Source organism: Hesperophylax consimilis, chromosome 10 (assembly GCF_061612785.1).
Source record: "Hesperophylax consimilis isolate HC1 chromosome 10, BYU_Hcon_1.0, whole genome shotgun sequence".
Taxonomy (NCBI): domain Eukaryota; kingdom Metazoa; phylum Arthropoda; class Insecta; order Trichoptera; family Limnephilidae; genus Hesperophylax; species Hesperophylax consimilis.
In genome coordinates, this window is record NC_142845.1 from 13,384,681 (window position 1) to 13,401,958 (window position 17,278).

The 17,278-nt window shown below is 33.7% G+C and overlaps 1 protein-coding gene across 1 annotated transcript; it reads left to right on the forward strand.

The window, feature by feature from the left end:
• Positions 1-1,059: 1,059 nt before the first annotated feature.
• LOC149420326 (uncharacterized) lies at positions 1,060-17,119 on the forward strand. Its single transcript, XM_089636086.1, has 9 exons — positions 1,060-1,331; positions 4,035-4,119; positions 4,206-4,279; positions 7,322-7,751; positions 8,781-9,249; positions 10,241-10,353; positions 11,157-11,405; positions 13,497-13,602; positions 14,323-17,119. The coding sequence occupies exons 1-9, from the start codon at positions 1,196-1,198 to the stop codon at positions 14,500-14,502; spliced, it is 1,842 nt and encodes a 613-aa protein (XP_089492212.1). The 5' UTR covers positions 1,060-1,195; the 3' UTR covers positions 14,503-17,119.
• The last annotated feature ends 159 nt before the right edge of the window (positions 17,120-17,278 follow it).

A 17,278-nucleotide genomic window follows, 5' to 3' on the forward strand; every position in this document is an offset into this window, starting at 1 on the left:
TAAAACATGGTTTCTATGTCTCGCGTACGAAATTTCAAAACCCTATAACTCAGTTAATAGTGCCGACCCCACCTAATTCTTTCGGATTCGGATTCCCCGGCCCAAAGTTAGTATAAAGATAACTAGTTTTATTGTCAGAAAGCGTTCAAAATGGCCAGTTAAATTGTTTGTGCGTCGAAATTTTAAAGTCGTGTAATTCAGTTAATATTGCTTGCCGCAACCTAATTCTTCCAGATTCGGATTCCCCGGCCCAAAGTTAGTATAAAAATAACTAGTTTTATTTTTTAGGAATTTCGCCCATAAACCGAAGTTTACCCGTATAATGTTTTAAGGTACAATTTATAACTTATTTAATCGATCCTGGTTTCTACACCTTTTTGATTTATTTTATTTGGAAAGTGAGATATTTTTTATTGCGAATGCCGGGAAAAAATAAGAAAATTAAGTATGTGATATAATTTGTTGTTTTATAAACACACCATAAACACACTTTGTAACAATATGGTAACTATGCAGTATCCCACTGCATTCTTAATACCTAAGCATATTATAGTAACATAAATCACACTTTGTTCCAGCTTATTTACTATAAGAAACAACAACTATTAAAAGTATGCATACAAGTTCTCATTTCGTGCTTTTAGTGCAGCGGAATAATGGATATTTATTTTAATTTTCAATTCAGGAATAAACGAATACCCACCTGCGTTAGCATCGTGAAGAAACAAACTCCCCCGTTTGTGATTTGAGAACGGTAAATGTATTTTTTTATTAAACATCTATCTACGCGAACCCAATGACATAACAGAAACGAAAATTTTGGAGACTTTCCAAATGTCATACCTAGCTGAAAATAAAAATTACAACATTATTGACGTTTCAAAACACATATTTATTTTAAATTTAGAAAAATATTTTGTTCAAGTAGGTACCAAAAACTATCCATTCGATTTTCAAGGCTAAGAAAACACTCTATAGCCATACGCACTCTGTATTTTCCCGCAAATATTGTTTGAAACAACATCGATTGTCAACTTTGACAGTTCATGGACAGTTCTATCATGGTGCAATAATACGATCTTTGTTTTTTGCCAAATTTTATCTGTCCTCTGATTTGAATAATATCGGCTAGTGAAGACTTGCAAAAACCAATCTAATAGATAAAGTGTTAGGCATATTAAAACAAAATATTGCCATGGCGGAAGGTTCAGTGAGAGGACCACAAGGAGACCACTGTGTAAACTTGGAATGGGACATTATAAACGCATGCAATGATACATTGTTGATAGACTGTGCTACGGCTATGTCTCAGTTCATTAAAAAGTTTAATGGTACATACATTCAGAATAATTATTATACATAATACTAGCATTGAGTGCAAAGCTTCTGAGGGTAAATATGCATAAGATGAAAGCACGATTTTTGACACAAAAAGTGATAAAAAACTCCTGTAAATATTATGATCAATGAAAAACATACAAAAGAATCAGTATAATTTGTATCAAATTTAAATAAAGGCTTATTTATTTAAGACTACCGTATCTTTCGGCATTTAATTGACAGCACAGCGAAGTCCTATTCTAACTCGACCATTTGGCATTTCATCTCTATAAATTTGTTTGTAAAGCTGCATACGGATATTCGGAACACAACATGTAATGCAACAAATTACAATGTGTGTGTTGCTGTGCAAACCGAACTGGCATGAACACTATGATAATTTATATTAAATGAAAAACAATTAGTAATGCACCACTTTTATTTTTGAATTAACAAAGATCGCCAACCCGGTTTCGATTTTCCCAAGCTTCGTCAGGGCTTATTATTAATTAAAGATAATTAGATACAGGCACGGACAGTTTCAGCGGAGATTAACGGAATAAATTAAATATGGGACTATCAGTTATTTTTATCTTTTCCGATTTTATGTCCGGGTTAAATCTTCCCCATAGGAAAAACTAAACCCTTCCACACACTTTTCCACAAATGATCATCTAGTCAATCAACATTATGCAAGTGCATTATATAAGCAAAATAAATATAAAACAATACAAGAACAACACGTCAACTCACCAGAGATCAAATGGGAAAATAATTCACCGACTCCAGATATTTTCATATCAGAGGGTTCGGCTCGGTAGAACTCCTAACAAGGCCTATAAATCCTATTGATCCCTCAACATAAATATTTAAAAAATCTTTCGTATACATGTATTTAAAATGACTGATTTTTGCATTTTTCTATATAAATTTTTTGATAGATCTAATACGCCTAAATTTTTAATGAGAGAGCTAGGTATAATGCCAGTAGCCGAAATAACGAATGGTAATATTTTTATAGTCTGAGAATGCCAAATTCTTTTTATCTCATTTGATTATTAATTATGTTTGTATTATTATTAACGATTTTTTTAATTTCGAGAGCTTCTAAATTATTTAATCTTATTCCAATTCCATTTTTATGTAATATTTTAGTTCCCGAGATTTTATCAAATGAGTGATTAGTTTCTATTGAATGGTTTGCTAATTCTGAAAAAGCATTAATATTTAAACATCGTAGATGGAGCTTGGGAAAAGCGAAATCCTGTTGGCAATCTTTGTTTCAAAAATAAAAGTAGTGTATTACAAATTGTGTTTTTTCATTTAAAATATAATGTCACACCACAAAGTATTTGCTTCCTTCGAAAAAACTATGATAATTTATTACAATCTTTGTTGCATTGCATGTTGTGATGCGGATATTTGTATAGGGCTTTACGTTTCGGTTCAAGATAACTTTTTATCCCGCCAGAGTTTGCATGATCGTGGTTCCTACTATGAGCTGTCAAATCGGAATAATCAATATTATGGTAGTTACCTACTTAACGAAGAAAGTTTGAAAAAAGAATTTTCATTCAATGGTGATATTTCTTTGGACAAATTGTATAATTCTTTTTTTGAATTAGGTACATAAAATATTTATGGTTTGTAATTAAGCAGGTAGGTATTTAAGTACCTACTTACGAATCTTATGATTTCAGATAAAATTTTGGTTTTGATTTATTAAAAAAGAGAAAATTAGAAACATACTTTTTTGGACGTGAGGTCTAATTTTCACAGAACTACTAGTAGTTTACTTATAGCTGTATAAAAAAATTTTGGTCCTTTCTACTTTTCAGTTTCAGTGTCCACAATCTGGCATTTAGCCCACCATCCCGTCGTCGTCGGTAAGGGTAAGGAATTGACATAAACCGAAACCCTAAAGTAGATATTTTCGTCGATAATCTGTATAGATTCAAAAAAAATGTTCTGCTGCTGCTAAATAATATGTTTAGATACTTATATTATGTATCACTGTAACTCTCGTGTCTCTTGTCTCTCCTAGTATTATTTGTCATTTTACTGAGCTTATGTATAATTTTATATTATTATTTGTTTGGTTTTTAATTGTACGTAACCTGTATTTGATTGCATTTTTACCTGTATGTTACAGTATGTAATTTTTCTGTAATTGCAGATTTTTGTCTGTAAATTAACTGAGTTTTTGTAACTGGATAGTTCTCACGTAAGTGAGAACATCTGTAAAAATCCAGTATAAATAAATAAATAATTTGCAGCACAGCCATCGTGGGACTTATTTGCCTAGGGTCTTCTGTTTACGTCTATTACTTCCCCTTTCTGACCAAATGAGACGACGGGCTAAATAATAACAAGATCTAGTACTTACGAGCTTCCTACAATAATATTAAAAATGATTGACTGGTCGGTGGTTGAGTTGGCTTTGCGTCTAGTTCCCACTCAGGCGTTGTGAGTTCAATTCCTCGCCTGGCTAATTTCCTCCTTCACGACTCAAGTAACATTTTCCGCTTACTGTGGTGGTAGTAGGAGATTTTCAAATATTGTCAGGTCATTCGTAACCCAGGAAAGTTTGTCTTTCTTTGAAAAAAAAAAAATAAGAAATGTTTGTACACACATAATATAAGGCATATTGTGATAATATATATATACCAAATCTGCTTATTGGTTTGATTATGTCTAACCTTTTTGATTTTGAGGTGTGGCCCGTTCCTTTCAAAAAATCATCGCAGACCAAAAACAATCAGAAGAAAAGTTCTCCAAGCTGACAGACCACTGCCAACAGTAAGAAATATTATTAATAGTGCTTATTTTGGCACAGCAATAAAACAACAATCAACAAAAATCAATATGTTTGTTATGTGTTTCAGATTGGAGAACTGTAAAAAATGCTTAAAACTTCAGAACCGGTTGGATGATCAAGTTTCAAAAATGCAAACCCTGGGTATGCTCAAAGTATTTCAGTTTTTTTTTCCCTAGTCAAAATAAATTTATAATAGGTGAATGTGTCTGTCAAGAAAGTCTAGAGATTCAATGAAATGGAACAAATTTAATTTGTTTTCCTTATTATTGCAACACTGATATCGAAACACATTTTAGCAAGGTTATGTTCAACTCTCAAATACCAAGTACCTACCACCAATTTCTGAACACCATTTGATGTTGATGTGAAAAATAGCCACTTGGACCATAGTGCTGCTTTAAAGTAATATTATTTTTCTTTTGAACTATTTTGGTATTGCCATTTAATTCTTGGTGTGCCACTGCAAAATATTTGCCATGCACCATCTGATTCCATTTTCGTCATAACCAGGGGGGTATAACTCCGAGAAAAAAGTGGGTCAGAAAAAAAGACACGGTAATCTCTATGGCTGACTTGTGACGTATATTTTCCACAAACCAGTGTGCACTTCATGCATGTTTATAGGCCGCTGTCATTGGCCGATTTTAGGCTAGTGAATGGGATTGGCTCCGAATGAGAATTATATTGTCTATGGTTACGCCTTTTTTATAGTTTCTATCCTAGTCGATGGTGAGTATGTCGTGTAGTGACATATATTTTTCAGGAACAGACTTTTATCTATGGCAAACTTTAGGACCCATGGGCTCAGTACGAAAAACCCGAAGATATTGATCTAGTGAGTGGTTCATTTATGGTCATAACTTACATGTTATTGTTACACTGTTTTTGTAAATTGTGCTGTCTTGCCAGATAATGTGTTTAATATATATGTTTCTACTATCTTGGTACGAGATCACCCTATTGTAGGCAGAAAAACACTTTCTTCATCTTTTTTCTGCACATCAGTTTTATTTTTATTTATTTATTATCGCCCTTTTTCGGGGTTTTTACAAGAGAATATTAAGAAATATACATTATTTATTGTACATAACTGAATTGCTTCATAAACAACATTTTATATTTGTTTAAAGATAATTTGAAAATGTCCACTGACTTGGTATAATTGTTTCCCTCCATTAGTATTCCGGGCAAAGAGGAATACATATGGTAGTTAGTCCCAGAATTTCTGCACTGAAATAAATCCTGACTTCTAGTATTACGTTGTGGATTCCGAAAGCTTATTAATTCTAGCAATACCGGACTATCAATTCTTCTGTCTGAGAATTTGAGCATATTCATATAATTTAACAGAGTGTTGTAGTTCAACAACTGGAATACCAATTTTAAAATTTTTAGGGTATAAACACAAATATTACTGAATATCAGCCGCAGCTGAAGTATACTGGTAGGTACCAGATTAAGGGTCTAATTTCCCTTAATAAGTAATGGAATTCCACTACCTACAACTTCTGATAGACGACTGTCACAGCCTACTCTCAGATTAAGGGTCTAAGTTCCCTTAATCTGTAGTGGTACTACTATCTACCACTTGTGACAGACTACTGACCTAGACTATTCTTCGAGACTGACCGTCAAGACTCTCGATGACTGACTCTACATGATTTCCTCTACATGACTGACTCTTCATGACTGACTCTACATGACTGTCTCTACATGACTGAATCTTCATGACTGACTACATGACTGACTCCCCATACTCGGGGTATCTGCCTTTTAAATAAAAACACAATAAAAAGTTGACCTTACCAAGGCCTTTTTTTCCCACGTCTTGGTTGGCGTGTGAAATTTAGACTGAAACAATAATTTTAAAGGTGACATAAACAATAGGAATATTTACATTATCTTAGGATTGCATTTTGCATTTTATTATAGGTTATCGGCATCCTTGCAATTATGAACTCAGAGGGCAATAAAGTCAGTCTTTCGAGCTGAGGGCAGTAAAATTTGGGAGATTTTAAACAAAAAAAAATATATTCAAGGGCTTCAGAAAGGTACACTTAAAAGTAAAACCAAACGACACTAAAAACATATTACAGAGAAATAATTTTTAATCCTAGAAGGACGTTGTAATTATGAAATACCAGGCAGTTAATAATAATAATAATAACATGGCATTTATATAGCGCAGTTTAGTGTTTTTAGTGTATAGCGCAGTTTAGTTCAGTTTTGTATAACTATAACAAACTTCAAAACGGTAATTCAGTATTAGTGGTCATGATCTTAAAATTATTCCTACAGTGTGCCTTACCCAATACAGAGCTAATATTATAACACTAAATACAATGTTTATACAAAGTGATGACAAAACTTAGAATAACAATAACAGCAGGACAGGACGAAACAAGAATATTAAAACTAAAACATAATATAAAACAGGAGGCAGTTTGTGCTCAGAAATGAGAATTTTCTGAGCAGACATTTTAAAGAGGTATTGTAAGGAGGTGACCGAAACCAAACAATTACCGAAAGTTTTAGAATATGGCTTATTATAAAATATTGAAATGAAGTTAAGATTTATGAATGGTAAGATTTTTTAAATAATTTTGTTTTTAAAGCCCGTTTAAAAGTTAGAAGTTTATTTGGGATTTTACATTTCAGATGTGGGAAACAAATATTCTGTTGAGATATTGTTAAAATTAAAAATGGTGGGAAAATTAATCTTATGTGTAAGTTATTTACAGTGGGTATTGTCGCATTCATTCTGGAATGAACAGTATATATATATACATACATAAAATAGTATATAATCTGCCTTACGTAGTTCCCCAGAATAGCTAGTTATATTCAGAGAAATGATATTTTAAAAGTATCAATATGGATGCGCCGGCGTTTAAGAGGTTAAAACCATTTAAACAATTGGAGCGTTATCCATTTTTCCTACACTTTCTTGACGGACTTCAGAGTAAACTATGATGAACTAATTCAACTTAACTTTGAGTTAAGCCCTTCAACATTGTTTAGTGATGATAAGAATGAATAGCCAGGTACTTCTCAATCTCTCCTTCCACTCCCCCACTTCCAATTTTAAATTTAAGCGAAGAATGGTCAGACTTTTGGATCTCGAAATATGATCGCATTTCCTGTGTCCTTCTTTATTCTATGATATTGATGCCTTTTTTGCAGCTACGGTATTCGGTCAGATTTCTAATGAAAACGTTGGCTCAAAGATGAAATTAGTTAAAGCAAAAGACATGTTTACGCAAATGGTTGACGATAATTATAGCACCAAACGTGAAAACCAGCCAAACGATAATCAAAATTCAATATATGGAAAACGCTCAAGGGAATCAATGAAATCCCCAACAAATGGGGACGGTATGGAAGAGGATGAATCCAAAGTGCAACATGAAGTGATGCTTCATGGTCTGGTAACTCCTAAGAAAAGAATTCGCACCAGTGAGAGGTCTCCCGGTAAACGCGCACAAAGTTCAAGTAAGAAGGAAACAAGGAAGAAGGACTTGGCTTTGAGTCCCATCATTGGAAAGGGTAAACACAGAAGTGCTGTAACTAGATCGCAAGAAAATAAAAGACCTCTCAATAATTTAAGCAACAGGTACAACTTTAGAGAAACATAAATGTATCGGCAAATCATTTTAAAGAGGACACTTTTGAATGTATTTGTGCACACCGATAGTATCGGAAGTTTCAAAGAGGTTTTTCGAACAAGTTTGGAACTGTGCCCTCTTACCCTGCAAATGCCCAAAGATACTGGGTGCGCAGCGACATTTATCAATTTAGTTTAAATTTAGAGTTATGATTTAATTCGACAATCTTGTTAATAATAAATAATAATATTTGAATGACTTCATAATGCCGTTTTTATGCAAAATCCTCCTCAAGGGCGCTGTACAAATATATAATACATTTCTACAATGATCTATGTTATTACTAACTGTATATGGAGATAATATACAGTACCATACTTACTTGGTAGGTCACTTGAGATTAACACTTAATTAACATTAACTGATTGTTTATTAGCGAAATTTAGATACAGGATTTAGGATATAATTGGAAAATTGGATATACATAATTGGAATTTCTCTCAGGAATGGTATATTTAATTTAATTTAAGGGGATGACATCTTTTTGACATGACCGTATGACATGTTTTTTGTTTCATTCTTCAGCTTCCTAACTGAACAAAATTTATCATTATATGAAATTATTTTTGATCCTCCAGCATACCACATTGTGTAGCACAAGTAAGGGTATCTTTAAAATGATTTATCTGTACATAATAATCTTTGTGATTATTTTTAACCCATTCCCTCCAAGTGGCTACAATTTATGTTCGCCATCTTAGAGCTCATAATTTATACCACTCGACAGAATGGCATATTTACTACATCAAAAAATTCAGAAAAAGTTTGCATAAAAATTAATTCAGTTGCTGTGACAGTTTCAACCAAAATAACTTCGGATGGGATGGGTTACACTATTATTAACTAACTCTAACCAATTCCATTAAAAATGTTGTTATTGTCACTATTTTGCATGACAATTGGACATTGCTTTGTTTCTTCCCACCATTTTAAAATTTGTATATGGATCAGATGCTTTTAAATAAAATTATTTTCAGATTAGACATCACCGATACATTTGTCATCAGTTCTCCTGAGTCCAAATCGCCGGCCAACAACAGAAGCATAGACGGGGAATTGAGTCCTTCATTGTTGAGAAACCCGGCCGAAGAAGAAAAGAAACCCAGCCCAAATTTATTACCACCGAATCAACCTGATTTAGATGTCACATTCACAGAAGAAAAATCGCAACCCAAAACCAAAAGTGATTCATTCAGCCTGCTGCAAAAGAATGTACAGAAAAATATCTCGCCGGATATGTCGATAAGTCAATTATCGAAAAAGTGTAAACGGTCTTTGAGTTCGAAGAAGTTGAAGCAGGCTCGTCTGTCTTTTTCTAATATGAAAATGAAAGAACCGTCCGATATTTCCATGCAGGACACCTTCTGTGGGGGGATTAGGACATTTTCTAGCACCGCTGGTATGAGCAAGACGGATGAAGAAGAAATGATGAAAATAGCTGTTCAGGTAATAAATGAAAGATTTATTAAGCGCCCCGGACATGGTCAATATCATTATTTCAGCCCTTGCACTAAACACCATTGTATCCAAAAATATACTTGTTTCGAGGAAAATTAAAAAAATACTAAACCTGTGTGCCTATTCTGTATCTTTCGGGTTAACAAACCAGTAAGTTCGTAGTTTAACCTTTCCTTGCCGATGCTGTAAACTGAGTGAACATCGTCTCTAATTAATACAATATCTCTGTAAATATACTAAACATAAATTTATGTATTGAATTAAGTAATTACAATACATAAATATTTACCGAGTGTATGCCATCGGAGGACGGGGAATTTTTGAACACCGTAAGAGAAGGGTTAATACGGGTTTGTGACTTGGCCAAATCGGCGGCAGGAAAGTTTCGAAAGATACAGAGTAGGCCCCCAGTTATGTTTCATTACATTTTATATCTAAAATATAATAAATAAACAATTCCTAAGAGTTTTAAATGAGAAGTGGTGAAAAGTAATTAAATTAGTATTCCATCAATAATAGAATAAGATTTTATTGAATACAACATTATTCCTTGCAAGAGCTCAGGAATTGTCAATGTTACATGAATTGATATATTTTTCATTACAAAAACCCCTTTTCTGAAGAACTAGAACGTTCCATTATATTATAATACATAACTATTGTTTAAATATCTACTGACTATTAATTATCATAGACACCTCATACTTCGACGACAAATCTTATACAAACCTAGTGTAAAGTAATTCAACTATTGTTACACTGGTATATATTTCTTTTGAATTATGCATTGTTTACTGCACTTATATATAGATAACTGCATCACTTGCAATAGTGTTTTCATTTACACATTAATTGTTCTTTAATTTCTTGCTATTATTATGCTGTTTACCACTGTACGCTTGTAATTCGATTATCACTGTATTGTAAAAGCCATTATATGGCGTTTGAATAAATAAATAAATGATGTTTTTGTTTTCAGCTGTCCCTAAATGAAAGTCTAATGAATAATTTCACTGAAGATGATGATGTTATCGATGCGAGTCCTTCAAATCAACAAAAACCAGTGCAGAAAAAGAAAATCCGAAAACAAAGGTAGTTGTTATGAACAAAATTTTCATTTGTTTATTGCGAAAACAAAAAAATTACATAATATGAGTGATGGAGTTGGCAAAACCTGCTCTGGAATTTTTCGGAAATCTGGGATAGTTAAAAAAAACTGTTTGGAACGACTTGAATATAAAATAGGATATAAAAATATTATTTTTATTTTCAATTAAGTATTTTTTTGTGGATGTATCAAAACCAGCAAAAATTTCCAGAGCGGGTTTTGCAACTCCACCTATATTGTGTAGAGCAATCAACCAATACAAATTTTCTTCATAAAAGTCAATATTTTGTATTGAAGAGTTTAAAAAAATATATGCTTAACCCTTCAGATTTTTAAATATTTTTACCAAAAAGTCCGTAAAACGAAAAGGAAAGATTTTTTTTTGTTACAAATGTTTTGTTACAATTCCGGGTCTGTCAGTCACTGTACGTACGTACATTTGGTTTTGCATTCGCACGAGCTCATTCAAAAAATAATACCTCTGAATATTGATACGAAAACAGATAAACTGAAATGTCATTTAAAGCCAATGAATTTGCCATATTTCCTCATTTACTGTATGATGCACAAATGGGACTTAAAGTATTCGGAATTGTGTCGATGTGGACATATTCAAACAACGAAACACATTGAAGAGGAATGTCCTATTAATCACGTCTGTGCTGAACCAATTGACTCCCGATGCTCTCCACTGGCTAGATAACCTCAGCATCCCACCTCGACCTCCAAGCATCTCTCCAAAGTACTGAGAAGAATAATGTTTGTTAATTATGTTATGTATTTTCAGGCAACGGAATCCTACCTCCGCAAATGTTGATTCCGTAACAATTCCCGATGATGAAGAGACCATCATGTATACAACTCGCGAGAAACTAATGAGTGGATCGCCAACTAAAAGATCCCGCACCATCGCTAATGATAAACCTACGCGTAAAGGCGATGACTTTGCCTTTCCTTTGTTGGTAGAAAACAAAAGCACGACTGACCAAAGTCTGAAGCAGGAATCTGCAGCATCACCGTTGAAATCTCTCAAGAAGTAAGTAAGTAGGTTACTTACCTACATAATTTTTATTAACTTTTTGACTTTTACAGTGAAACCCTCTTATAAATTTCCCACATAAGAAGTTTTCATGCTTAAAATGTTTTATTTTTCCGAAGACTGCAATGCATAAAGGCCTAAATAATCTTTTGGTCGAGGGGTAAGGCTCTCGACTAGCAAGCCGATGGTCGCGGGTTCAAAGCCCGGCATGCGCATGTGAATTTTATATGATTAATTTATGTTTTTCACAATTTATTTACATAAATTAAAATAATATGTGGTATACTTGCGGCACGTTCCAGAGTGGACGAAATTCTCAGAATCACCGCTGGTGTAAGACCACATTCAGAATTCAAACGTTGCTTGAAGTGTTATAGTGATTTGTTTTTGGGGTATTATGCCGTGTTGCGCTACATCCTTCTTGATTACACGTGTAACCTGATTGCACATCTGCCCTGATGATGGACACTGCAATGCTGTCCGAAAAGTTGGCTAAAGAAGGAGGTAGCGCAACACGGCATAATACCCCAAAAACAAATCACTATAACACTTTTGGCCGTGAAAATCTCAAATCACACCTGTTGCTTGAAGTGGCTTTAGCCATGTTTGGTTACCAGGTCTGAATAGTTAGGTACTTCTCCACCTTCCTCTTCCCCATCTCCTTCCCCTCCCCACTACCTTCAGCCTCACAATATACCCCAATTGGGAATGCCATAGTCTCACTGGATAAAAAAAAAAAAAATATATATATATTTATAAAATTTTCTCCATGGTATATTAAAAGAGAGTATCACGGTATATATATATATATATACAGTGAAACCTCTATCTATCGTTCCTCGAATAATCGTTTTCCCGGATGTATCATTTATTTCTTCTAGTCCGAATTCATTTCATACAAAAATAGATCGCATCGATCGTTTCTACGTCCACCATTTTCCCGCATGCATCGTAGGAATTACGTCGCGTATTTGATATATTTTGTCTATGTTTAAACGGCGCCAGACGGCACTCTTTACGATGCGCGAAACTTTTGAGAGAGAAAGAGAAAGAAACAGTTTGTCGCCGCCATCAGTCGCTAGTTGTCGTCAGTTGTCACTAGATACCCGAAGTTAGTGGAGTGTTTACAGTTATCCTTTTTGAGCTTTTAAACTATCTTCGAAATGAGCCGTTTGATGAAAAAAGTACGTACTCTTCAAGAAAGATTGAAAATTATCGAAGAAGTGGAAAAAAACCCCGCTGAAAAACGCGTCGATATAGCCAAGCGTTTAGGAATCGCGGCATCCACGTTAAATTCTATTTTCTTGAAAAAAAACGAAATTCGGGAGCAAATTCAAAAGTGCGGAAAATCTTCGAAAACTAGAAAAACCAGTAAAGAATTAAAGTTTAGCGAACTGGAGAAAATTCTTATCTCTTGGTACCAAATTTGACAAATTTTAAAAATTTTGTTACTTTCGACGACAATAAACTTGTGGGATAGAAACTATCAAAAGCTTGTGTGACGCAAGATTGACGGAGACAACAAAAGAGGTGGATATTGATGAAGAGGAGCCGCTGCCTGTACCTTCATTTTCAGAAGCATGCACACTCTTTGAAAGATTGAAAACTTTCTACTACGCACACTCAATAACTGATGCCGAAAAGAATATCATTTGCAAAGCCGAAAATATACTGTTGACTTGCGGAAATAAAACAGTAAAAAAACAAATGTCGATGAAAGATTATGTATTTATAATGCAATAAACTTTAAAATAAAATTTGCTTCTGTTTAGCTTTGTATTTTTTTAAATAAATACATTTATTTACATCTAAAACTTATTTTCTTCTTATAATTTAAATCTACCAACGGTTATGCAGATTGGGAGGACGGTATCTTTACTGGATCGTATCTCCTTGTGTTTTGTCCTCTTAATCCCGCATTCATTGTTTTCCCGCATTCATTGTTTATTTCAATAGGTCCCTTTAAAACCAATAGATAGAGGTTTCACTGTATATTGTTGTTATATTGAACAACATTTGTCTGCGTTGATATAATGATATAAGCGAAGCATTTGATTTTAATAATACGGCCCTCTTTCATGATTACAGGGTTTCTCCTACAAAAGACGCGTCGCACATATATTTGGAGCCTGTTGTTCGTAAAAAGGCAGAGAAAATGAACTTACCCGGTTGGAGTTGTAAGAAATGCAAAGATGTAAGTAATCATACTGTATTCTTTCAATGTATTAAGTAATATTCAATAACATTAATAAGAATCCTTTGCTTCTCCGGTATATCAATGATCGGTGCTCCTAAGAACAATTTTACTGTCCGCTTCAGCACCAGTGCATATCTCATAGATACGCCAAAGCATACTTAATATTTATACACCATAAGCTTCATCCAGATAGTCTGCGGAGAGAGCATGACCCGTTCCCACCTAGCAAATAAGTTAATATACAATTGAACATGACTGGAAAGGTCCGAATATATTATTTCGTTCGTATTAGTCGTGTTCAGGCAAAAGTCATTTAAAAGCTAAAAGATACTTGGACATTGAAATACGGTTTAAAGTTTATGTAACGTAAATTTCAAAGCTTTATCTTCCCACCTAATGGAAAAAAAATTTGAAAGGCATTCAAATAAGATTATTTCTCTAAGCCCATCGTGTAATGGGTTGGTAAGGAATCGACATAAACTGAGTGCTGTAAGACCCTGTGCAGAAAAATCCCACAATGGACTGCGCTGCAAACTGCGCTGTTACCTTACTAATTTTCTGCGCAGGGTCCTATAGCACTTGTCGATACCCTACCGACCTATGTTCCTTAATATTCCTTTCTCCTACACCACGGGTCTTTCAGACTCCTTCTTTTCCTTAAATAGATCATCCTCAAGGGGTGACTGACCGTATTCTATTTTTCTTCCACTAATATAGTTCTACGAAGCCGCGTTCAAGGGTAACGAAGAAATGATCCGCGAGAAGATGAACGAGTGTTCAAGGCATCGCGGGAAGTTTAATCCGGAACGCGAAGACACTCCGGCCGGTTTCTGGGACCTGAACATGCCTCCTACCCAGGATACGGAGGCCTTTAACAAGAGGAACAATAGAGATTGACAAAGAATTCGTTGCGTTCCATGATAAAACTGAACATGATAGAAGAATAGTTGCCGTTGTGTTAGTTTAGATAATAAAACAGAACAGTAAAGAAAAATAACATTTATTTTTGTGATATTGATGTGTTATATTCTAAACTAACTAATCATCTTGCCGTTTCTTCGTAGAGGTAGACAGAGAGGACAGACCGCCAAACAACTCGGTCTTGGCACACACACTTTGCCTCATTCACATTTGTACATCGTCTCATACATACTCTTCTGTTATCTTGGCTCTTGACGTGTCCCGACTCAGGGCACTGGTTCACTTGATTGTGCCGTATTTTCCTCGGACGTCTCCAACTTCTTCTATCATTCACATACGCATCATATATTCTCCTTATACTCCTTTCTTCGTTCATTCGCCCTACATGCCCAAACTATCTAAGCGTCCCTTTCTTAATCTTAGTCATTACACTTAAATCAGGCTTCTATTAGGCATATAATCACGGTTGGTTGCCAATTTGGCATAAAAACGACTTTCGGGCATTGGTTAATCGATAATTCAGTTGTGAAATAAAGCAAACACAAGAAATGCCATATCGCCGGTTTACTGCCTTAAGTGACATTTTTGTCCAAACTGAGTTAGAATTCACAATGTACATATTTTGTCCAAAGTGACTTAAAAGTCACAATGTATATATATTTTGTCATGCTTTATCTAGTAAATAAGTCATTATATCAGGCTGCTCTGATTTTTTTTTTTATCGAAATAGTTAGAGAAATGAATACCCAATCATATTTTAATAACTTTTGAAAATGGAAAAAAGTGTGGAAATGCACATGAAATATGCCTAAAAATTACGCCTAAATCAATAAAACATTTCGCTGATTTCTTGCGAGACCAAAAGTATTACCATTCATTGTTACATGATGTTTGCAAAAGTCTCTAAGGTCGGGATGTTTCACAGAATTTGAACAATTCATCAAATTTCAAAGTTGATTTTCATGTTCTGTGAAGGTTCTATCCATGTTCTGTTATTATTTCAGTTTTGTGAAGCAACTGAGCAATAATAAAGTGACAAAAACCCCAACATACAACATTATATGAAAGCATTGATTGAGCAAGCGCATAGTATACAGTTTTTAATGTAACTATGTCCAATATATTTCTTAGAGTCTTGAAGATGAAGGCTAGCTTTCTTATTTTGTTTGTTAATGTAATATGATTGTTCCATTTTAGATTTCTATCAATTATTAAGCCTAGATATTTGATATTGTCTACTCTTTCCAAAGGTTAACAATTACACTCCTGCACACAAAAATGTATTTTTAAGGAATGGTCCCAAGATGGCTGACTTGCAGAGGAAATGCCAAAAGTAATATATTTTATTTTGGTCAGGTTTAAAGTTAAGGCGATGCCATACGTAGTAATGCAAAATCATGTGTTTTTGGTTTGAAAATTTGGTCGCCTAGAAATGTTTTAGATGCTTTAATTAAATACTGCGAGTAGAATACATCTTGGCCTTATAATCGAGTATTTTTAAGATAAGTCTTTTTTAAGCCCAGAAAAAAATAATGTAAAGGCCTATGAAAATTGCTTTAAAGTTCAAAATCTCCTACTTACGAACCCATTTTCGGTGATGATTTTATTGTATAATGTGGAAAATTGAGTTATTTATAAAATGATCGAAAAAAAATTAAATATTATATGCCTGAACATCCACAAAATAAAATAAAAGGCACTTTTTGGCCATGGTTTTTTCTTGCATTAATCAAAACAGGCGGATCGTGTTAAGCGGGAATTTAAACCTTATCGCCATCTATGTAAGGGTTGTTATTGATAGCGGCTCAATTTAAAATATTACACGACGTAGTGCATCGCCTTAACAAGTTTTGATAAAGCCAAATTTTGACTGCCTTTAACCCCGTCTTGCGCTTGGCATAAGTTTCATCCCATGTATCACCAGCAAATACCTAAACAGTGTCTTCTGCAAATACAACTGAAGTACCAGAGAATGGCAGCTTACAAATTACAATTACATTAGATATTGACTAGGTATGATAAAAATAAATGTTTTATCTTTCCACTGTTCTGTTTTATAACCATTCTGCTTTATAATTTTTTTGTTTGTTTCAGAACTGTTCTGTTTTATAACCGTTCTGCTTTATGATTTTTTTTTTAGAACTGTTCTGTTTTATCAATGTTCTGTTTTATCATTGTTCTGTCTTACAACTATTCTGTTTTATGTTCTGTTTATCATTTTTCTGTTTTATCATGTTTTGTTTGATCCGGTTACTGTTCTCATAGTTCTATTTTATCATGTTCTGTTTGATCCAGTTTCTGGTCTCCTATAAGATTTTGTTGTTATTATTTTATTTGTATGTATTATTATTTGTTCTATTTTATTGAACAAAATATTAAATGTATACCTACACTTACCTCAGAGAATCTTTATTTATTATAAATCCTACGAACACTTCCTCAAAAATAGAGTAGTGGAAGCATGGAACAAACTTTCACAATGTCATCGATGCTATGAATATAAATCAATTTAATGTTCGATTGGATTCTCATTTAGAGAGAAGAAATTTTAGATCAGATATTAGCTCATTAGCAGAATGCTGCCTGCTCATTAACTAATAATAATAACGATATATATTAAATTACATTATCACAATAAGGAAGTTGAGACCATTTTTTTTATTTTTTTTTATCAATTCGTATTCAAACTTAAATACAAATATATTTTTTTTTTTTTTTAAATTTGTTTTCATAGTTAAATTAATTCTCAAAG